The following is a 22,494-nucleotide window of genomic DNA, read 5'->3' as shown; positions in this document are numbered from 1 at the left end:
GCCTGGGCAAAATAGCAAGATCCCATCTCTACAAAAAAACAAAACTTTAGCCAGGCATAGTGGTGCATGCCTGTAGTCCCAGCTACCTGGGAGGCTTAGGTGGGAGGATTGTTTGAGCCCGGGGGGTTGAGGCTGCAGTGAGCCACGATCGTGCCACTGCCCTCCAGCCTGGGCGAAGAGCGAAACCCTGTTTCTCCCAAGGAAAAAAAGAAGAGCTGAGGGGGAATAGGGAGCTCAGGCTGCATGCAGGGGTGGGAGCAGCTAAATGGACGGGGAGAGGAGTCGCCTGCAAGAGATGGGTATGGGAGAGACCACAGGACCGAGTGATGGAGGGGAGAGGAGGGGCCAAGGAAGACAAAGGCAATGGGCTGGGATTCTGGAACTTTAGTAGGGGAAAAGGAGAAGCAGAAAGCAAGTGTAGGGTTTGGGGGCAGAACGGTGATTTTGGCTTCAAGGCACTACTAAGCCAGGAGACAGACTATCCTGGTAGCTGAGTCTGTAGGATCTGGCCTTGGGAGGGATCAGACTGCAGGTGGTAGTTTGGGGTTACCTGCAACTATGACTCCTTGGGAGATGTTATGGGGTGACAAGTCCTCATAGATAGTGTACTTGAGACCCCTTCCCAGAATCAAGCTCCCCCATCTGTTTCCTGTGGGGTGGGTGTGCTCTAGTTCAAAGTCAGCCCCAGACACCTCTCCTGGGCGGTGAGAGGTGGGGGACGACCAGGGGTGGGGGCAGCCATGCTGGGCTTCCCAGCTCTTCCCCCACAGGCCAACCTCTGCCTTCCTGGAGGGCAACCCCAGCACCGGCCGCAGCGCCTGCTCCCCTTCCGCTCCAGGAACCCGAGTGTGCCTGGGTTTTGGTGTCTGCCACCTCCCACCCACATCTTCCCAGCAGCTGAGGTCGAGGAAACCCCCTTCCCCCAGCTGGAGCAGGGAGACACAAGTGAGGGCAGCCCCTCTGCTGTTGGCGGGGCCTGGAGCCAGGGCAGGCCAGGTGTGGGAGTGACACCTGTCTAGGACGGGCTCCCTGGTGTGCGCCTCAGTGCCTCCGCTTCCCCCCAGCAACACACTTGCCTCTGTCTTCTCCTTGGGGCTGGGAGGCGGAGCCCCACCTGCCCTGCTCTTCCTTGAGCACCTACTGTGTGCCAGGCACCATGCGGATGCAGGGACAGCGTCAAGCAAAGCAGACTCAGTCTCCGTCCTCCATGCTAATAGGAGACACAGTTGGGAATGTGAACACCAGAGTGCATGCTGCCGGAAGGGAGGGCGCAACCAGGTTCCCAGACCCAGACTCTGGACAGGCGAGAAAGAATTGCTAAGGATGCATCCTCCAGCTGAGATCTTACAAGGAAGGAGCTAACTTGACAAACAGGATGGGGAACAGCATTCCAGGCAGAGGGAACAGCGTAGGAAGAAACCCTGTGGTAGGAAGGAGCCCCAGGCACTTTGGGAGCCAAAAGATGGCCATTACGGTAGGACCCCTGAGGGCGAGGGGGAGCCCAGTGGGGGCTGTGGGAGGCCATTGCTAGGTACTTGGTAAATAGGCTGCAATATGTCAGGCAGCTGCCCAGGAAGACTGTTGGTTGGGGGTTAGGGGCCTCGAGTTCTAGCCTCAGCCCTGCACTACTTTGTTCTGTGACCTTAAGCAAGATGCTTCCCCTCTCTGGGCCTTTGGGTAAATCCTGATGCCCTCACTCGTGATACTCTGATCCCTGAATGCTCAGAGCCTTTGCCCTAGCTCTTCCCACCTCCCCATCTGCACGTCACTCAGACCACAGTGTGGACGTCACCTCTCCAGATGCCACTCTGGCCACTCGCAGCGCCTGGCTCTCCCGCTGCTGTTACATCACCCTGCTTTATTTTTGCTGAGCTCATCCTGCAATCTCAGATGCTCCTGTTGGTCCTTGTGCCTGTCTATTGTCTGTCTGCCCCTTGCCCTGGAGTTCTGTGCCTTCAGGAACTCACGAAATTGTCAGCCAAGTTATAGAGGAGGAGGGGTACCAGGAAGATGCTCCCACCCAGGAGTCCTACGGCCCTGAATTCAAACTGTGCCCATTCCCGGTTAATTTGGTCTAAGGATGTGGGCTGGCCACTCAGACTCTCTGAGCCTCAGTCTTCTCATCTGCAAAATGTATCATGTCTATTGCAGGGAGCTCTGCACTGGCTCTCCTCCACCCTAATGTCAAGTCCTCCTGTTCCCATCCCATCCCCAGCTCTTTTTGCCATTTCAGGAAGTAGGGGTAGCCATGGACCGATCCAAGTCAAGCTCACCTGCCTCTGGGAGCCCTTGCCTCAGCATGTTTTCGGTCTATACATGCTCGCCTGGGCATTTGGGAGGAGCCAGATGGAAACCCTAACCCCTTGGGCTCTTCGGGAAGCAGTTTTAAGCACAAACCAGGTCACTGGCCCTGTCTGAGGCAGGATCTGTTATTCTTTTGTTCATTCCACAGATGAGGAAACAAAGGCTCAGAGATGTTAAAGAATTTTCCCAAGGTCACCCAGATAGATGGAAAGGGGCTGAGACATGATTTCAAGCCCAGCCAAGTCTCTTCGTTCCTTTGCACACAGCCATTCCTCATGTCTGCTGCATGCTCACTCCACATCAGGCAGGATGCTGGTGGCAGGGGTGTAGCTGTGAACTCACTCTTTGATTCATTCCACAAATGCCTAGGGCACCTTTCATGTTCCAGGCACCGGATGTGCCCTTGTTCCCCCAGGGTGATCCAGGAACATACACACATATGAGAGGACACACTGGCACACACCTAAGCTTGCACATGCACAGACACGCATGCAGAGACACACCCAGATATCCATGTCTGCACGCACTCATAAATACAGATACAGACATGAACCTCCATTAGGACACTGACATCCAGGCTTCAAAATTAGGTAAGAGAAATATACATGCAACACACATTGGTATGTAACACACATCAGCATGCAACGTCCATCAGCATGCAGACCTCAACCACACACCCATGGGGGCCCGGAAGCAGCCCACACACTCAAGCCTTTCTTCCTCCCCTCTTGCTACCACATCTTGACACCCCTCATCCCCAATATGTCAAGGGAGCCCCATTCGGCCATAACCAATGCCTTGTCTGAGTTTGACACCCCACCCCACCCCACCACAGTCACAGCCCCCGGCGGCTGGGGCATGTGATTTCCCTTCCTGGGCAGAGCAAAGACCTCCAGCCCATCCCCAGAGCATGGATGCTTTTGGCCTTGCCCACCTAGGGTTCCTCCCCTCTCTAAAAGGCCACCCCAAATCCTCTCCCCAAAGACAACCGAGAGACACAGAGGCTTTAGAAACCAGGCAAGTTTTAAATATATGTTTGCACAATATTAACATTAAATATACATCATAAATAAGCCTTATAAATATAAAACTGATAAAAATTGATAAAAATCGATAAATTAGTCATGTTCCTCCAAGGAATTGGCCTCGCAGCTTCTGAGACCCCCTCTAGGAGGGCAATGGCTCCTGTGTGAGAAAATTCCAGGACTCACCACCAGGGGGAGCAGCCAGCAGCAAGGGCCCAAGACTGGGGCTTCCCGGCGCTGGGAGGTGGGTCTCCTTTTACGGAGACCTCCGTGTACACCACCCAGCACCATTTGCACCACATGTCCTCAATTGCAGATTTTAATATCCACCCTATGTCAGGGAATCCAAGCAACTGACAGGCAGTGGGGGCCTTGTACAGCCTCTAACTCCCTAGCTTCACAAAGAGAAAACAGGTCCAGAGAGGTAAAGTGACCTGCCCCAGGCCACATGGCGACTTCGGGGCTGGGCTGGGACCTGAGCTCTATTCCCTGGACCCCCAGATCAGGGCTCCTGGGACACCCTGCCGCTGTTACAGCTGCCTAAAGTGAGGTCACCCAGACATCCAGGTGTCTGGCTTGGGACGTGATGAGGCATAGGAGGCCAGCTCAGGCTGTGACCTCCCCTTCAGAACCACGGAAAGGAGGAAGTCTGGGGGCAACGGCCCTGCAAGTCATAAGAGGGAAGGACTGGCAGGCCTCGGGGAGCAAGGCAGGGGGGCAGTCAGCCTGGCCATGAGTCAGCCTGTGTCATCAGACCCCTGAATCAATGGAAAGTCGGCCCCGCGTGGCCTGCCCGGCCACCCCACTGGGCCTGGGGAACTTGGGGCTAGGTGGGGTTCAACAGCCGGACTCTGTCCCCCAGCCTGGAGGAGGTAGCAGGGTCTGCCCAGCTCCTACCTCTTAAAGTGCACTTCTCAGTGGCGAGTAGTAGAGGGGAACAGGTTTGGGGACCCGGGAGGTGTCATCCTGAGATGGTTCCTCTCATCCACAGAGCACCTGCCGCATCCTTCACCAGCAAGGGGTGCTCCTGAGGCTACCGGGGCAGCTGTCCCCTGGGCATGAGTCTATTGCCTTTCCTGGAGGGTCTCGTCCTGCGCACCCCCTTCCGCAGGGCCTGGTGGGGGCTGTGTCTCCGGCTCCGGTTCGGGCTCTCCCCCCACTTGCTGAAGACCCGCCCCACTGAGTGCATGAAGCGATGGTAGCCACGCAGGAAACTGCAGCCCTCCAGCTTGCGCTGAAAAACATCTGAGGTAGGGGTGGGGGTGGGCGGCTGAGGGGTCCCCCGGCCGGCCTTCGTGGGCTCAGTCATGTCTGAGTTGTCCAGCAGCTGGGCCATGCAGTAGACGTTGTTCCTGAGCCCGAGGACATTCGGCCTCGCCATCTGCAGCTTCTCTAAGTCCTCTATGTTCAGCCCAGACCTCTCCAAGTCCTGGGCCTTGGGGAGATGCTGCTCTAAGTCGGCCAGTCTGTGCAGGACGCGGCCCAGTGTGGCATTGAGCGTCTGTAGGAAGCCCCGCCTGCCCAGCCCCCTCAGGGTCTCCTCGCTGGGGAAGGCCCCAGGGCTCTCTCTGCAGTGCTCTCTCAGTTTAGGAATATCCAGGCCTTGGATACGTATCTGGGGGGAACAGGAGGATCACAGGGTAAATGCTGAGGACCTGGACCACACTCACAGACAAGTCAGCCTTGGAATGCTAGACCTCATGCACCCCTATCCAATCTCCCACTGGACGGATCCGGAAACTAAGACCTGAGAGGGAAGAGGACCCCAAGATCACTACAGGCAAGGTCGGAGGGATGTTGGGGACCTGGCTGGTGGGATGCCTGTGGAGAATGGGGAGCTTCAAGAGGGCTGGACTCTGTCTTGCTCACTGCTACATCCCAGTGCCTAGACCAGAGCCTGGCAGGTGTGCAGGAAACACACTGAGTAAGCAGATGAGGGCGGTGGTGGTGTCTGGAGTCCCGCCCCGGGACCACAGAGCTAGGGAAGCTGGAGGGCCAGCCTTAGCTCCTCAGGGTTAAGGCTGGAATAACACAGAGACTCAGTTCTCCTACCTGGCCATATGGAGTGAGGCTGGGCCTGTCCTCCCTGCTTCTCACTCCCTTCCTTACCCCACAGTTCTCTGAGACTCAGATGCCACAAGGGCCCAGGTGCTTACATAGGGGTCCAGGAGCCTGCTGGTGTCCTGCATGAGATCTGTCTGCTTCTGGAGCTGGCCAAGGAGCATGCGGTACTCTTTCGAGCAGCTGCCCATAGCCGCCATGCTTGCCATGCTTGGAAACAGGAGTGCAAGGATCAGACCTAAGGCAGAGAAGAGGGGTGTCACCCAACTTGGCAAGGAAAGCCACAGATGGGAGCCTCGGGGAGGGGGTTGAAGAGGGCCTTGAAAGGTGCCTCCTTCATCCCGGACTTTGTGTAGTTGAGGCCGGGGGCTGGGCACTGTGTGGCATGGTGTGTGCACAGGTGTGCCCACCAAGGCCACCATCATCTCCCCAGTAAGTCGCTGCCCAGGGCCTGACACAGCAAGCAGTGGGAGGGACTGAGACAGTGGCTGCGATTTACCAAGTAGGTCTTTGAGCAAAGGCTGCAGCGCCCGACTGGATCCAATCCTGCCTACTGCACCGTTCTAACCTCGGGAGCTGACTCTCTGCAAGGTGGGACTGGCTCCCTGCAAGACCATTGGGCTAAGGACCGGCCACCAGCCTAGGACCCTGCCTTGTCAGCTGCTCTGGCCATCCAGGTAGATGGGCCTGAGAGGGCTTCAGGGCAGGCAGCCCGGGAGTGGCTTGTGCCCTCAGCTCTGTCTAGAACCAGGAGAGGCCGCCTTTTCAACCAGAGGCACAGCCTGGAACAGATGTGGGAGACCTTCCAGTCCATGTTCCCACTTTCCTGACAGGTAAACCAAGTCTCAGGAGAAGGTCCTGCACAGGTCATAAAGGCCAGGGCTCTCCCCTGACCTCTCATGCCTCCCTCCTCTCTCCATAAGTGGTTCCTTCTGTCAGACCCACCAGGGATGCTGTGAGCCTGTCAGAGGTGTTGGGGGTGGATACAGTTACCGCTCTCCACCACCCCCAACAGGGCACCAGCAGCCACGTGGTCGGAAGGGGCCTGTGGCGCAATGGCCCGGAAGGCAGTGACACCATCGTTCCCGTCCTAAGAACCATCCGGCCCTTTGGGGAAGACTGGCTGCTGGGGAGGGCCGAGGGGCCGGGCACCCAGGCGTAGCGACCCCAGGGCACTTTCGCCGCCTCCCCAGGTATCTGCTGCTGGGCTCTGGCAGGGGCCTGTGCGTGTGGCAGCGCACGTGGGACTAGGGTGTCTGTGTGGCTGTGCATCTGGGTCTGTGTGCAGCATGAGGGAGATCTGCTCCCTTCACCGTGGGGACTGTGGTCTGCATGTGGGGGTTCCTGGGCTGGTGAGATGCAGGGCTGTAGATGACGTCATATGGCTCTGTGTGCATGTGGCCATGTGGGTGTGGCTGTGCGTGCTGTGTGATTGTGTGGGCTCTGGGGCCCCCAGGGCCGGCTGACTTTCTATTCATCCGGGGCAAGCTGGAGGCCCCAAAATCCCTCCACACCTCACACCACTTCCCTGCCCAGCTTCTGAGCCTCCCTCTCCTGCCCAGCCTCTTCACCCATCCTCTTCTCTCACTCCCTGGTTCCCAGAGTTGCCTCTACATCTCGACATCACCTCCCCCTGGAAGCCTTCCAGGGATGCCCCTTCCCTACCTGTGGAGATGCCAGGTTCTCAGTGGACCGCTCTCTCTGCCTGACCTTCTGGCTTTCTCCCCTTCTCAGCATCCTTCTGCCTGGCGCCCGGCCTCCCCAGGTCCCAGAGGGCAGAGGGTGCCTCTGCTCCCCACCGGCGCCTGTGGACAGACCCAGCAGGCGGGTTCTGGCGGGGAGGAAGGAAGTACTTACTGAGCAGCGTCCTCCGTGTGAGCGGTACCCCCATGCTGGGTGCCCGTGCTCCGGCCCGTGCCCGCTGGGGGTGACACCTCTCGGCTGGGAGCCCTGCAGGCTGGCAGCCACTTTATGCCCGCTGGGGCGATTGGCCAACACCTCATGAGGTGGGTGGGGATGGGGAGGGGGGAGGGCAGGCCTTCTGGGAACATGACCCCAAAAACCAAAATTTCCACAGGCGGCCAATGGGCGCTGGGCGCGGTGTATGCCCGCTCCTCCTCCTGTTTTCTTCGAATTCGTTCTTCGAGGTCAGCCCTACGCCCAAGGATGATGTAAACCGCAGCCTCAGCCTTCCTGGGGTGAACAGGGAGGAAGAGGGTCCATGCCATCTTCGGGGAACTGGGCCAGGGATGGGCAGGAGGGACTTCAAGTTGGGCCCCTGGAGGCCCCAGGCCAGTCTCGGCCCAGGAGCCATTGGCCTCGCAGGACATGGTGGTTGGGGGCTGAGGGGGGCGAGACGTCTTCCTTCTTGAGTGCCCTTCCTGCCCTCTCGCCGGGGCTGTTGAGACATCTGCGAGCGGAAACCACCGGGCTCTGGGCACAGAGCCAGACGCAGGCTGGCAGCCCCGAGATTGTGGTTCAGGCCCCAGGACCAGCATCCCCCAGCCCAGCTCCTGACCGTCTCCTTTGCCCCGTTGTGCACCCTCTGCCAGGCCCACTCCCCAAAGCCAGGCCCTGTCTCTGTAGACAGGCTCCACGGGGGAGAACTGGACACTTGGAGCAAGAGAAACAGGAGGCCAGCATTCAAGCCTGCTGAGGTGCTGCATGACCTGAGGCAAGTCACGTAACCTCTCTGGGCCTCAGAGACCCCCAACTATAAAATGAGGAGAAAAGTCTTTCCCAGCCCCCCTCACATGGTTGCTGCCATCATGGACATAAAAGGAAAAGACCTTTGAAGGAAAAAGCAAAGATGAAGGTCTGATTCCAAGTATTAGCTGTCAAGGGGGCGGGATGGGGGAAGGAGAAGATGGGGAAGCTGTGAGCTCAGAGGGGAAGCCGGGAGGGGGAGTTACCGCCTTGACGGTTGGGGACCAGGTTTCACTTTCTCTGAAAGATAGTGATCTTAGGCTGGTCCTCTGCGAAAGGGCCCTGGGAACAGCGCCTCTCTAGTCAAGTTGCGACTTTACTGTGGGGTAAACTGAGGCCCAGGTGAAGGCAGACAAGGAGGCCAAGAGGCCGGCCCAGGCCTATAGACCCTGCCTGGTGGTTTCAGTACATCTCCCAGGCCCAGAGGAGGGTCCTTGGCCTGCACCCTAAGGAACCCCGGGTGGGAGGAGGCCCTCAGGAGTCTGGGGAGTCATGGTGGGACCCCTGGAGGCTGCCAGGGAGGCCTGAGCTGCTCCAGCTGGAGGGAGCATGGGGTCTGGGGCACCTGAGCAAGGAGAGCCGGGGCAGCCAGAAAGGAGGAGGTTGGATGCACCCCTGTCCATGCCTGCTCCCGATGCCCAGTGTGACCGCCAAGGCTGTTGCCATCCATTCTCCCCATCACTCATTCATTCATTCGACAAGCCTTTATTTGGTTCCAGGCTGCACCAGCCACTCCCAGGTCTGAGGATGACGTAGTAGAGGCAAAAATAGGCGACCCCACTCCCAGGAGGCTGCTCTTCAGCCCCTACCCACTCCTGGGAACCCAGGCTGGGACTCACCACACCAGGCCTCATAACTCCCCCTCGCCACCCCCAGGGGCCAGTTCTGGATTCTCATCCTGAGAATGTCGCTTCCGCTAAAGTCCTCATCTCCATGCCCACCCCCACAATGCCGTTTCCTGGGGCCACGCCAAGAGGGGATCCTTCTGCATTTCACATCTCTGATCTCATCTTTTTTTCTCTTTTTTAAATGCAGGATCTTGCTCTGTCACCCAGGCTGGAGTGCAGTGGCGCTGTCGTAGCTCACTGTGGCCTCCAGTTCCTAAGCTGAAGCAAGGCTCCCTGCCTCGGTCTCCTGAGTAGCTGAGACCACAGGCATGCGTCACTGTGCCCAGCTAATTTTTTTATTTTTTTGTAGAGACGGGGTCTCGCTATGTTGCCCAGACTGATATAAACTCCTGGGTTTAAATGATCCTCCTGCCTTGGTCTCCCAAAGTGCTGGGATTACAAGTATGAGCCACAGCACCCAGCCACCAATCTCATCCTGCAACAGCCACGGGAGAGAGAGCTGCTGGGCAGAAACGCCTCAGCTCACTTCAGTGAGGAGCCCGAAGCTCTGAGAAGTTTAGGGACTGGCTCAAGGAAGGAGCGCCAGATCTGAGCAGAGGGCTCCAGGGCATTCTCAGCTACGGCTGAACGACCGCTATGCTTGGCGAGAAACAGCCACATGCCTTTATCTTATTCTATCCCCACTTTGGTCCTGGGAAGCCGTGCTGTCTCCTCATGGCACAGACAGAGGAGGTTGCTTTGTCTGAGGTCACCTACAAACTGTTAAGAGGAGAGGGGCATTTGACCAGGCATGGTGGCTCATGCCTGTAATCCCAGCACTTTGGGAGGCCAAGGCAGGTGGATCATTTGAGCCCAGGACTTCGAGACTGTGTCTTTACAGAAAATTTAAAAATAAATTATCGGCACATCGTGGTGCATACCTGAAGTCCCAGCTACTAGGGAGGTGGAGGCAGGAGGATCACTTGAGCTCCGAAGGTTGAGGCTGCAGTGAGCCATGATCATGCCACAGCACTCCAGCCTGGATGACAGAGCAAGGCCCTGTCAAAAAAAAAAAAAAAAAAAACCCCACCCAGAAAAGAAGGCGTTCAAATGAGGGCCCCACTCTTTGCACATAGCTTATGAGGGTGTCAGCCACAGGGCCAAGGGCCCAGGGTCACTGAAGGTAAGGAGAGCGTGTAGATTATATTGCGAGGGCTCCCATAACAAAGTACCACAGACTGGGGGCTTAAATAACAGAGATTTATTTTCTCACAGTTCTAGAGGCTGAAGTCTGAAATCAAGCGCTCGTTCCCAAGGCCTCTCTCCTTGACTTGTCCATGACTGCCTCTCCCTGTATCTATCTCCCCTTCGTCTTCCTTCTGCTTGTCCATGGCCTAATCACCTCTTTTTTTTTTTTTTTTTTGAGACAGAGTCTACGTCTGTCACCTAGGCTGGAGTGCAGTGGCGCAATCTCAGCTCACTATAACCTCTGCCTCCTGGGTTCAAGCGATTCTCCTGCCTCAGCCTCCTGAGTGGCTAGGATTATAGGAATGTGCCACCATGCCCGGCTAATTTTTGTATTTTTAGTAGAGACAGGGTTTCGCTATGTTGTCCAGGCTGATGTCGAACTCCTAACCTCAGGTGATCCACCTGCCTCGGCCTTCCAAAGTGCTGGGATTACAGAAGTGAGCCACCGCCCTTGGCCTTGCTTCTTCTTATGAGGACACCATTCAGATTGGATTAGGGCCCACTCAGTGACTTCATTTTAGCTTAATTATTCCTTTTTTCTTTTTTCCAAGACAAAGTCTTGCTCTGTTGCCCAGGCTTAAGCGTACAGTGGTGCTTTCATAGCTCACTGCAGCCTTGAACTCCTGGCCTTAAGCAATCCTCCTGCCTTAGCCTCCAGAATAACTGGGATTACAGGTATGTGCCACCACACCTGGCCAATTTTACCTTAATTACTTTTTTTTTTTTTTTTTTTTGAGATGGAGTTTCACTCTGTCACCCAAGCTGGAGTGCAGTGGCGTCAGCTCGGCTCACTGCAACCTCTGCCTCCCGGGTTCAAGCAATTCTCCTGCTTTAGCCTCCCAAGTAGCTGGGACTACAGGTGCCCACCACCATGCCTAGCTAATTTTTGTATTTTTTGGGAGAGACGGGGTTTCACCATGTAGGCCAGGCTGGTCTCGAACTCCTGGCCTCAAGTGATCTGTCCGCCGCGGCCTCCCAAAGTGCTGGGATTACAGGCGTGAGCTACCGCACCCGGCCCTTGATTACTTCTTTAAAGGCTCAACTTCCAAATACAGTCACGTTCTGACACACTATGGTTAGGACTTCAACACATGAGTTCGGGGGGACTTCAACACATGAGTTCGGGGGAGACAGCATTCGGTCCATGCAGCCTGCAAGAGGAGGGCATGACTGGAGGGCACAGAGGCTGGGGCCACCATCAGAGCATCCAGAGTGCAGTGATACACAGGAGGACAGGGAGTGACCTGGAGGTGAGGAGGCCTGGCTGCTGACCATCCCAGCCAAGCGTGAGGAAAGATGCGTCAGCGTTTCTGGTGAGGTCAGCAATCAATGACGTCCCTCTCACCAGCAGGAAAAGCTTGCAACATGGCCCGGCCAGTATAAATAGGCTCCCCGACCACAGGACCCGGGCTGTCCCCTCTTCCCGGGCCACGTCAGCCAGGCCCGCGTGATTTGGAGAGGAAGAGAGGACCAGCTTGGTTCCTCAGAACTGCTGCTTCCTCGCTTTCCGGCTCACCCTCCGGCTATGGGGGCCCTACCCCTTTAAATGCAAGGACAGAACCTGAGATGGCCTGGCAGGGCCAGGTCAAAACTGGAGGCTGGGGAGAGGTGCTCCAGTGGGGAGAGAAGGTGGCCCCCAATCTGCTGAGAGGGAGGTGGAGACCAACCCAAGTTCCATCTCAATCAGCCTGTGAGCCCAGTGTCGCTGGACCAGTCATATCCCCCTTCTGAGCCTCGGTTTCCTCTTTTTAAACAGCAATGACAGAACTGAACAACAATGAAAAAGACAAGCAATCCAATTTAAAAATGGGCAAAGGATTTTAATAGACATTTCTCAAAAAATAAAAATAAAAAGATATACAAATGGCCAACAAGCACGTGAAAAGATGCTCAACACCAGGGAAATGCAAATCAAAACCATGATGAGAAGCCATTTCACATCCACTAGGGTGGCTATAATCAAAGGTAGATGATCACAAGTCTATCAAGGAGATGGAGAAATGAGAACCCTGGGGCATTGCTGGTGGGACTCTACAATGAATGGTGCCGCCAAATTGGAAAACAGTTTGGCAGTTCCGCAAATGGTTAAACACAGAGGCCGGGTGCAGTGGCTCACGCCTGTGATTCCAGCACTTTGGGAGACTGAGGCGGGCAGATCACTCGAGGCCAGGAGTTTGAGACCAGCCTGGCCAACATGGTGAAATCCTGTCTCTACTACAAGTACAAAAAATTATGCAGGCACGGTAGCGGTCGCCTGCAGTCCCAGCTACTCGGGAGGCTGAAGCAGGAGAATTGCTTGAACCTGGGAGGCAGAGGTTGCAGTGAGCCAAGATTGGCTGCCACTGCACTCCAGTCTGGGTGACAGAGCGAGACGCTGTCTCAAAAAAAAAAAAAAATAGAGATATCATATAATCAGCAATTCCACTCCTAAATATGCACCCGAGAACTGAAAACAGGCCAGGCGCGGTGGCTCACACCTGTAATCCCAGCACTTTGGGAGGCCAAGATTGGAGGATCACTTGAGCCCAGGAGTTCAGGACCAGTTTGGGCAACAAAGTGAGACCCCATCTCTACGAAACATTTAAAAATTAGCTGAGCATGGTGGCATGTGCCTGTGTGGTCCCAGGTCTCAGGAGGCTGAGACCGAAAGATCACTTGAGCCTGGGAAGGTCAAGGCTGCAGTGAGCCATGTTCATACCACTGCACTCCAGCCTGAGTGACAGAGTGAGACTCTGTCTCAGGACAAAAAAAAAAAAAAGAGAGAGAGACTGAGCACGGTGGTTCACGCCTTTAATCCCAGCACTTTGGGAGGCCGAGGCAGGTGGATCACCTGAGGTCAGGAATTCAAGACCAGCCTGACCAACATGGTGAAACTCCATCTCTACTAAAGATACAAAAATTAGCTGGGCGTGGTGGCGCACACCTATAATCCCAGCTACTCAGGAGGCTGAGGCAGGAGAATTGATTGAATCTGGGAGGTGGAGGTTGCAGTGAGCCAAGATTGTGCCATTGCACTCTGGGCTGGGCAACAAGAGCGAAATGCTGAAAGAGAAAAGAGAGAGAGAGAGAGAGAGAGAAGCAGAGAGGGCAAGAAGAAGAGAGGGAGGGAGGGAGGAGGGAGGGAGGGAGGGAGGGAGGGAGGATGGAAGGAAGGAAGGAAGGAAAGAAGGAAGGAAGGAAGGAAGGAAGGAAGGAAGGAAGGAAGGAAGGAAGGAAGGAAGGAAGGAAGGAAGGAAACAAACGTACATCCACACAAAAACTTGCAAATGTTCACAGGAGCAATTATTCGGCATAGCCAAACAGCGGAAACAACCCAAATGTCTGTCAATAGAAAATGGTTAAACAAAATGCGTTCTATCCATACAAAGGAATATTAAGTCACAAAAAGGAAGGAGGCATTGCCACGTGCCACAACATGCATGAACCTTGAAACCATTATGCTGCTTGAAACAAGCCAGACACAAAAGGCCACATGTTGTATGATTCTGCTATGGGAAATGTCGGGAATAGGCACATGGAGAGACACGGAGAATACACCAGTGGCTGCCAGGGGCTGGGGCATCCAGGGCTGGGGAGAGACTGCTAATGGGCACGAGGTTTCTTTGGAGGTCATGAAGATATTCTGGAATTACATAGTGGCGATGGTTGCACAACCATGTGAATATACCCAAAACCCCCAAATCATACACTTTAAAATGATACATTTGATGGTAGGTGAGTTGCATCTGGATGTTTTAAAATGCAGTAGCAAATGCACCTTGTAGGACAGTCAGCAAAATGCAGTGAGGTGAGCACGTGAGCGCCTGGCACATTGGAGCAGGTGCTGGGTCACACTTACCCACCAGCCGCCGGGGCAGACGAAGGCGGGCATTTGCTTATGTCACACGGTGGCTTTGAGGGTGATTGGGAAAGGCGGTGTTACATAAACCCTAGGGTGAACAAGGAGCCACCAAGCACCCTCCCCAGAAGGTCATCGAGGTTACATTGGGATCGGGGGGGATCCCTTGGCTTGCAACATCCACGGAGTTCTTCTGGGACCTGGAGCGTCCACTCACAGGTGTAGGAGAAGGAACCCTGTTCTGTGCAGTAACCTCCAAATGTCTGCCTCACGGCAACTGAATCCATAGGTCCTCAGACAAGGCCCCACCACTGTCCACTCTGTGACCGGCCTGGTGCTCTCTTTGAGCCCGGGATCCTGTCCTGAGATGAGGGGACATGTGAGATGACCATAGAGTGCCCACAACCCTATAGAGCCAGGCAGAGCCCCTTAGCGGCTCTAAGCACTGAAATACTATGCTAACCAAAAACAACCCTCAGCATCAAACAAGGATAAGGAAGTCTAGTCTCACTTTTCTCTTGATGACAACATACCATGCCTATTTTGAAACGTCAGAGTCTGGCCAAAAATGTTTGGGTGAATGGGGTCATCATTATCGGGAACACTTCTGGAGCAACCTCTGTGTACTGGTCCCGGTCCTAAGCACTGAATCCTTGCAACCACTTTAGGAGACAAGTATCATTATTTTGTCCTGCAGATGGTGAAGCTGAGGCCTAGGAGGCAGACACCTGGGAGGGAGCAAAGGCACACTGGAACCCCGGCACCCCTCCTAGAGCCACAGGATCGACCCGCATGCCCAATGGGTTGTCCAGAACTGATGTTGCCAAGTGGCTTGAGGACAGCAAAAACAACAGCTTGGGAAAGGAGCCAGGAGAGGGAGGAGATTCCCTGTCACAGTGGGAGGCCAGCCTGGGCGCAGGACGGCACAGGCCTAGTTTAGAGAATGGCAGGTGTGGCTGGAAGTCTGACAGGGAGGGAGGAAGATGAGGAGTGAGGGGTGATGGCATCCCACTGGGCTTTGTTGCTCTTGTGGCCCCTAGGGAGGGGCTCATACAACACAGTCGGGTCCATTCCCTCTGCTTAAACAGTCCCTGTCTTCCCATTCCCATTCTGATAAGGCCAAAGTCATTACCACGGCCACCAGGTCCTGCCCACCTCTCAGCCTCACTAGTACCTTTCATTTGCCTGCCTCTTTCTCTGGCCTTCCTCAGTCCTTCCGGGAGCAGCTGTCACCTCAGGGCCTTTGCACATGCCGTTCCACTTCCTGAGCACCCTACCTGTGACCTGCCACCTAGACATCAACATCCAGTCCACACTGCACCTTTTCAGGGAATACCTCCCTGACCTTCCTCACCCCAGGCTGGTCCCCACCCACCTCCTGGGACCCTCCCAGAGTACCACGTATCCCTCCACACCATGCTCTTCAGAGGTGTACATTTTGACAACTATGAGGTTGTCTCTCCAGCCAGACTGGAAACTCTCAGGGGGTGTATACTGTGGTTGTGGCCCCTACCCCCATTGCTTCTCCAGAGCACAGCAAAGCCCCCAGAATGTAATAGGCTCTCCATACATTCTTTTTTTTTTTTTTTTTTTTTTTTGAGATGGGGTTTCACTCTTTTTGCCCAGGCTGGAGTGTAATGGCGTGATCTTGGCTCACCACAACCTCCACCTCCCAGGTTCAAGTGATTCTCCTGCCTCAGCCTCCCGAGTAGCTGGGATTACAGGCATGTGCCATTACCCTGGCTAATTTTGTATTTTTAGTAGAGACAGGGTTTCTCCATGTTGGTCAGGCTGGTCTTGAACTCCCAACCTCAAGTGATCCACCCGCCTCGGCCTCACAAAGTGCTGGGATTACAGGCGTGAGCCACCGTGGTCAGCAGTTCTCCATACATTCTTGGTGAACCGATGAATGTATAGCTATATAGCTGCAGCCATCTTTAGAAGCCTTGGGAAAGGTGAGCTGTGGCTCCCAGGCTGCCAGGACCCAGAGGTGTCCCTGTCCCACATCTGGTGAACCCAGAGCCAGGCCTCTGGAAGTGCAGGGCCATCTCGCTGTGGGCAGGAACAAGCCTCTCAGACCCTTTTCCATTCTCCCGGTTCCCTCTCCCAAAGAAATCAGAGCTCTATCAATCACAGTCCATCAGAGCATGTGATTCTGTTTCTGGGAAACTTCAATTTCAAAGATGCTGAGTTTCTCTTTTGTGATCATTTTGTTTAAAGGGAAATCAAAATCTGCTCTTTCACTCACTGCAGAGTTCAGCACTTTCCTGGAAAATTGACTAAAAAAGAAAAAGTCACTGGTACTGCTTTTAAAGAGTTCGCTTCAGAATTAATTCCACACGAGTGGCACCTGATGGTCTGAGAGACAGAGATTGGTCTTCGTGGAAAGGGGCAGTCCTACCTTTTGCAAAAACAGACAGATCACAGTGAGTTCTCAGTCTGTCATTTGACCTATATTTGAGTACCCACTGTGTGTGTTGGGCACAGGGTAGGAGTGGAGGATAAAGTAGAGAGAAGGAAAAGGCTTCTGATCAAATGAATCTGCACCGAATGTCTTTTTATAGCCAGGTTTTGAAGGGTGAGTAAACGCACACGCTCGCACATGTGCATACAAGGGCCAACACCCGGCACATGGAAGGGTCTGGAAGACCCATCGATGGACCACCCATTTCTCACTCCAGGCCACGGAAGGGAGCACCTGACTCACCCTCGCTTTTGTGGTGTAGCAATGCACCTGTGTCCTGAACAGGACCAATCAGAATCCTTCCCTGGGATGACGTCAGACTCAGGAAGCATACGTCTGTCACATGGCTGGGATATCACTAATCTGCCGCTATGGAAAACCACCTTCCCCAGCCTCCCAGGCGGAGGTGGGGGGTCCTGCAGAGCGGACAAGAATGTGGCCGGCGCAGCCAGGGAGGCCGGGGGGTCTCCCTGAGCCCTGATCCCTGTTGAAGCCAGGGACATACACGTGGTGTGTCCCAGCCACATGGGACAAGACACAGGTCCCCTCTTTGCTAGCTGCGCTGGTTTTCTGGCACTTGGAGCTGGGAGTCCTTCGTCCCACACAAGCATGAAGATAGAGGCAGGAGGCACGGAGGATAGGGAGGAAGGAAGTTGGTCGGACTCAGAACCTTCTCTTGGTGCCAGCTGCACGGGCACAGCAAGTATCGCAAAACCTCAGAGTCTTTGCCCAAGAAGGAGACAACTGCAGAAGATGGTGGGAAGAGGCCAGGGTCCCAGTAGGGCTGTCTACAAATGACAGCCCTGATCCCAAGGGGAAGTCTGGGACACAGAGCGGGGGCTCCCAGGGAGGCTGACCACCGCCTGGGGGAAGTGCCCTGGGACAGGCGCTGTGGAAGGTGGCTTTCCTCCCCGTCCTGTTCTCGGAGAGACACTAAGGAAACTCTGGGTGTTTATTCTGATACAGAAAAGAGAAACAAATCAGGTAGTTCTGAGGGAGAGAGAAGGCCATCAGCGCTTGCTCCATCCAAAGGCCTGCTGGTGGCCATTCAATGGGTGATAGAGGGTGACTGGCCAGGGCCAGGACACTCTGTCCACAGAACAAGCATATACAGAAGGAAGGCAGAATAATGTGTCGTTAAACACAAGTGCTGGGCGCCTCCACAGTCAAGGAGGCAGAGCCTAGTAACCGAGAGGCGAAAACAACCCAAATGTCCTTTAACAGATAATACAGCTGGGCACAGTGGCTCATGCCTGTTATCCCAGCACTTTGGGAGGCCAAGGCAGGTGGATCACTTGAGGTCAGGAGTTCAAAATCAGCCTGGCCAACATGGTTGGCCATCTGTAGAGAAACCCCATCTCTACTAAAAGTACAAAAATTAGCTGGGCGTGGTGGCAGGCGCCTGTAATCCCAGCTACTCAGGAGGCTAAGACAAGAGAATCTCTTGAACCCGGAGGTGGAGGTTGCAATGAGCCGAGATTGCGCCACTACACTCAAGCCTGGGCAACAAGAGTGAAACCCCGTCTCAAAAAAAAAGAGAAAAGAAACAAAATGTGGTCTACCCAAACCATGGACTATTATTCAGTCATAAAAAAGAGTGGAGCACTAGCACACCCTGCAACGTGGATGAACCCCAAAGACATACATACACACGTATACAAGCATACATATGCAGAACCAAAGAATCTAGATGCAAAAAGTCACCTATTACACAATTCCATTGCAAGAAATATCTACCATAGGCAAATCCATAGAGACAGAATGCAGACTGGTGGTCACTAGGGGCTGGGGGAGAGAGGAATGGGGAGTGGCTATTAATGAATATGGGGTTTCTTTTTGGATTCATGAAAATGTTTCAGAAATAGACAGTTGTACAACATTATGAATGTACTAAAGGTCTCCGAATTCATTTTTTTGTTTTTGTTTTTGTTTTGTTTTGTTTTGTTTTTTGAGACAAGGTCTGGCTCCTTTGCCCAGGGTGCAGTGCCATGGCATGATCTCAGCTCACTGCAACCTCCACCTCCTGGGCTCAAGTCACCTCAAGCCACCCTCTGCAGCTGGGACTACAGGCACATGCCAACACGCCCAGCTAGCTTTTAGTAGAGATGGGGTTTTGCCATGTTGCCCAGGCTGGTCTCAAACTCCTGAGCGCAAGTGATCCACCCACCTCAGCTTTCCAAAGTGCTGGGATTACAGGCTTGGCATCCAGGCCAATTAGTCATTTTTAAAATGGCTGGTTTTATATATTATGTGAAGCTCACTGCAATTAAAAAAAAAATTTTTTTTAAGGCAGAGTTGAAAAACACAACCACCCCAGGAAAGCCAAGGGGGCTGGAAGACAGTGAGTCAGACGGCAAGGGGGCAGGAGAAAGTCCAAGGGCCTCCCCTGGCTCTTCCTGTTTTATTGCCTATTGTGCACTTATCTGAGAGCTCTTATTCATAGACACAGAAAAGCCTCACTTAAGTTGCAAAGGCCGAGGCATGCTGGCTTAGGACATGGCCTGATGGCAGCTGGGAGGGCGGCTTTCCTCTTTGGGAGAGAACAAGCATGGGGAGGCGCCAACCGGAAAGCTGGTACAGGCTGGGAGGTCTCAAAGGCAGGTCTCGTGAGCAGGAGGCTGTGATCAGGGAGGGAGAGGACACACTAGGGTTGAGACTGAGGCAGAGAAGCTGCGGAGAGTCTAAGGCAGCAACAGAGGAGACGACACCCATGGCTGAATCCGGTCCCTGGAAAGCATGGGGTGCCGACTGGGGAGGAGCACTGGGCTGGAGAGCCGGGAGGGTGCGGGGGCTCTGTGTCGGGGTAGGCTGACTGAGCAGAGTCCAGGCTGAGCAGCTCTGGACACAGTGGGCAGAAAGGAGGGGCAGGCATGCTTCTGGCTACAGACAGAAGGAGACAGAGAGGGAGAGGAGGGAGCGGATAGGAGGGAAACTGGAGAGGCCAAGGCTGAGGGATCCAGGGCAGGAAGGTGGAAGGTAGAGGGTACTGGTGACTGCAGGGGAGCTGGGCCTTCTGAGAGCTGGGCACTGGAGCTAGCACTGGGGGAGGTGGCAGTGCAGCAGCAAATGTCCCCTGATCAGGGAGAGGCAGGGAGGCCTGAGGGCATGTGGGTTCAGGGTAGAGAAGCAGACAAGAGGGTACATACGGGCACATGTGTGAACACAAAAACGTGAAAGATGGCCAGGCGCTGTGGCTCATACCTGTAATCCTAGCACTTTGGGAGGCCGAGTGTGGATCACCTGAGGTCAGGAGTTCGAGACCAGCCTGACTAACATGGTGACTAACTTGACTAAAAATACAAAAATTAGCCAGGCATGGTGGCACGTGCCTGTAATCCCAGCTACTCGGGAGGCTGAGGCAGGAGAAGCGCTTGAGCCTGGGAGACAGAGGTTGCAGTGAGCTGAGATCGTGCTACTGCACTCCAGCCTGGGTGACAGAGTGAGACCCTGTCTCAAAAAACAAAACAAAAAAAAATGGAAGATGCCTCCATGTGCACATACTCTCACAAACATACAAAACCAGCCCTGACACATAGAAAAACAGGCTTGCAGACACACAGACCCCCCCACCAACACTCACATGTGTACACACATGCACAGATGCACAGACACATACAGCCGTATATATGCAGGCAGGCACACATGCAGAAAGGGAGCCAGTGTTCTTATGTAAGCAGATACATGTACAGCCACAGCCAGCCAGACCTCCAGTAGAGGTCTGAGTACACACCCACACCAGGACACACCGTCACTTCTACATGTGTGTAAACTGTCTCACATACATGCGCACCTTCCTGCCAAAACAGACTCATCTGTAGACACGTATACACAGAGGTCTGCACTCACTGCGAAGGCAATGCGGTCCACACACACCCAAGCGGCATGCACCCATGCAGTACACACACCCATGCAGCTTGCAGACACCCCTGCAGCACAGTCACCCAGGCAGCACACACACCCATGAAGCACACCCATCCACATGGCACCATGACCAACCCCCGGGAAGGCAGCTCTGAGTACCCCATAAGAGGCAGCCTGGCTCTGGAACCCCAGTACCAGGGCTTGCCTGAGAAAGTGAGATGCAAACCACGGCCATTGCCCAACATACCCACCCTGCCAGCCCTGGGTCAGGAAGGAGCCAGGGCCAGGCCTCGCGTGCCCGCCCACACATCTGTTGCCACCAGCAGCAGACAACTGGCCACCGACGCAGACAGCTGGGATTGCAAGGGATCTTGCAAAATCTCCTGTCCCTCAGGGTTCAGCTAAAGTGTCTCTTTGCCCAAGGAAACTCCCCAGGATCCTGTGGGGACTCCTAACCTTCTTTTGGAATTCTGGTTCCGCATTGCCCAGCTGTGTGACATTGGGCAAGGCACTTCACCTCTCTGTGCTTCATGTCCACCTGGGTAAAACAGGAATAACAAGAGCATGTGTTGAATATACAGTCATGCACCGCATAACATTTTTGTCAATGATGAACCACATATATGATGGTGGTCCTATAAGATTATAATAGAGTTCAAAGGTTCCTGTCGTCTAGTGATGTCTGGATGATCCGACCTTGTATAGACCTAGGCTAGTGTGTTAGTGTGTGCGTGCTGTTCATAGTTTTGGTGGGTTTTTGTTTTTATTTTTTGAGACAGGGTCTTGCTCTGTTGCCCAGGCTAGAGTGCAGTGGAACACACACAGTTCACTGCAGTCTTGACCTCCTGAGCTCAAGCAATCCTCTCACTCCAGCCTCCTGAGTAGCTGGGAGCATAGGTGTGTACCAGTATCCCAGCTAATTTTTAGTTTTTGTAGAGACGGGGTCTTGCCATGTTACCCACACTGGTCTCAAATTCCTGGGCTCAGGTAGTCCTGCTTTGGCCTCCCAAAGTGCTAGGATTATAGACATGACTCACTGTGCCCAGCTTGGTCTTAGTTTTTCAACAAAAATGTTTAAAAAGTTTTAAAAATTTTAATTTTAAAATAGAAAAAAGCTTATGCAGTAAGGATATAAAGAAATATTTTTGTATAGCTGTACAATGTGTTTTAAGCTGAGTGTTAATACAAGAGTTAAAAATTAAAAAAAATAAAAGTTTACAAAGTAAAACGTTACAGTAAGTGAAAGTTCATTTGTCATTGAAGAAAGAAAAATATTTTTAATAAATTTAGTGTAGCCTACGTATACAGTGTTTATCAAGTCTACAGTAATGTATGGTAATGTCCTAAGCCTTCACATTCACTCACCACTCACTCACTGACTCACTCCGAGCAACTTCTAGTCTTGCAAGCTTTATTCATGGTAAGTGTCCTATACCGGTATTTTTTATTTTGTTTTGTTTTGTTTCTGAGATGGAGTCTCCCTCTGTCCCCCAGGCGGGAATGCAGTGGGGTGATCTCAGCTCACTGCAACCTACGCCTTCCGGGTTCAAGCAATTGTCCTGCCTCAGCCTCCTGAGTAGCTAGGATTACAGGCGTGCACCACCAGGCCTGGCTAATTTTTGTATTTTTAGTAGAGATGGGGTTTCACCATGTTGGCCAGGCTGGTCACAAACTCCTGAACTCGTGATCTGCCCACCTCAGCCTCCCAAAGTGTTGGGATTACAGGCGTGAGCCACCACGCCCGGTGGGTGTACTGTTTTTATAATTAATTAATTTATTGAGAGACAGAGTCTTGCTCTGTCGCCCAGGCTGGAGTGCAGTGGCATGATCATAACTCACTGCAGCCTTCAACTCCTGGACTCAAGTGATCCTCCCTCCTCAGCCTCTTGAGTAGCTGCGTAGCTAGGACTACAGGCACATACCACCATGCCCAGCCTTTTTTTTTTTTTTTTTTTAGACAGAGTCTCTCATTCTGTCACTCAGGCTGGATTGCAGTGGTGTGATCTCGGCTCACTGCAACCTCCGCCTCCCAGATTCAAGTGATTCTCCTGCCTCAGTCTCCCTGGTAGCTGGGACTACAGGCACGTGCCACCACACCCAGCTACTTTTTTTTGGTAGGGAAGGGGTTTCACCATGTTGGCCAGGATGGTCTCAATCTCT

At 53.8% G+C, this 22,494-nt stretch overlaps 1 protein-coding gene and 1 long non-coding RNA gene across 6 annotated transcripts; one reads left to right on the top strand and one right to left on the bottom strand.

The window, feature by feature from the left end:
- Window positions 1–3,306: 3,306 nt before the first annotated feature.
- OSM (oncostatin M) lies at window positions 3,307–20,872 on the bottom strand. 5 transcript variants are annotated; one of them, XM_077948959.1, is made up of 7 exons: window positions 20,791–20,872; window positions 19,799–19,920; window positions 9,865–9,982; window positions 7,445–7,583; window positions 7,056–7,195; window positions 5,486–5,628; window positions 3,310–4,944 (listed from the first exon to the last, which is right to left on the bottom strand). In XM_077948959.1, the coding sequence occupies exons 6-7, from the start codon at window positions 5,597–5,599 to the stop codon at window positions 4,363–4,365; spliced, it is 696 nt and encodes a 231-aa protein (XP_077805085.1). In that variant the 5' UTR covers window positions 5,600–5,628; window positions 7,056–7,195; window positions 7,445–7,583; window positions 9,865–9,982; window positions 19,799–19,920; window positions 20,791–20,872; the 3' UTR covers window positions 3,310–4,362.
- LOC144331823 (uncharacterized) lies at window positions 10,329–12,025 on the top strand. Its single transcript, XR_013399349.1, has 2 exons — window positions 10,329–10,608; window positions 11,031–12,025. It is a non-coding gene; the product is annotated as an uncharacterized LOC144331823 (long non-coding RNA).
- Window positions 20,873–22,494: the final 1,622 nt, after the last annotated feature.

The sequence above is a fragment of the Macaca mulatta genome, chromosome 10 (assembly GCF_049350105.2).
Source record: "Macaca mulatta isolate MMU2019108-1 chromosome 10, T2T-MMU8v2.0, whole genome shotgun sequence".
Taxonomy (NCBI): Eukaryota; Metazoa; Chordata; class Mammalia; order Primates; family Cercopithecidae; genus Macaca; species Macaca mulatta.
Note: the sequence above shows the minus strand (reverse complement) of the source record. Positions and strands in the feature narration are given on the sequence as shown.

What these genes read in the sequence shown, in the direction of transcription:
- OSM (XM_077948959.1), bottom strand. Translation starts at nt 5,599, where the DNA reads ATGGCAAGCATGGCGGCTATGGGCAGCTGCTCGAAAGAGTACCGCATG. An exon ending in GCAGGCTCCTGGACCCCTAT is followed by an intron (nt 4,945 to 5,485) that starts GTAAGCACCTGG and finishes TGTTCCCCCCAG; the next exon opens with ATACGTATCCAAGGCCTGGA.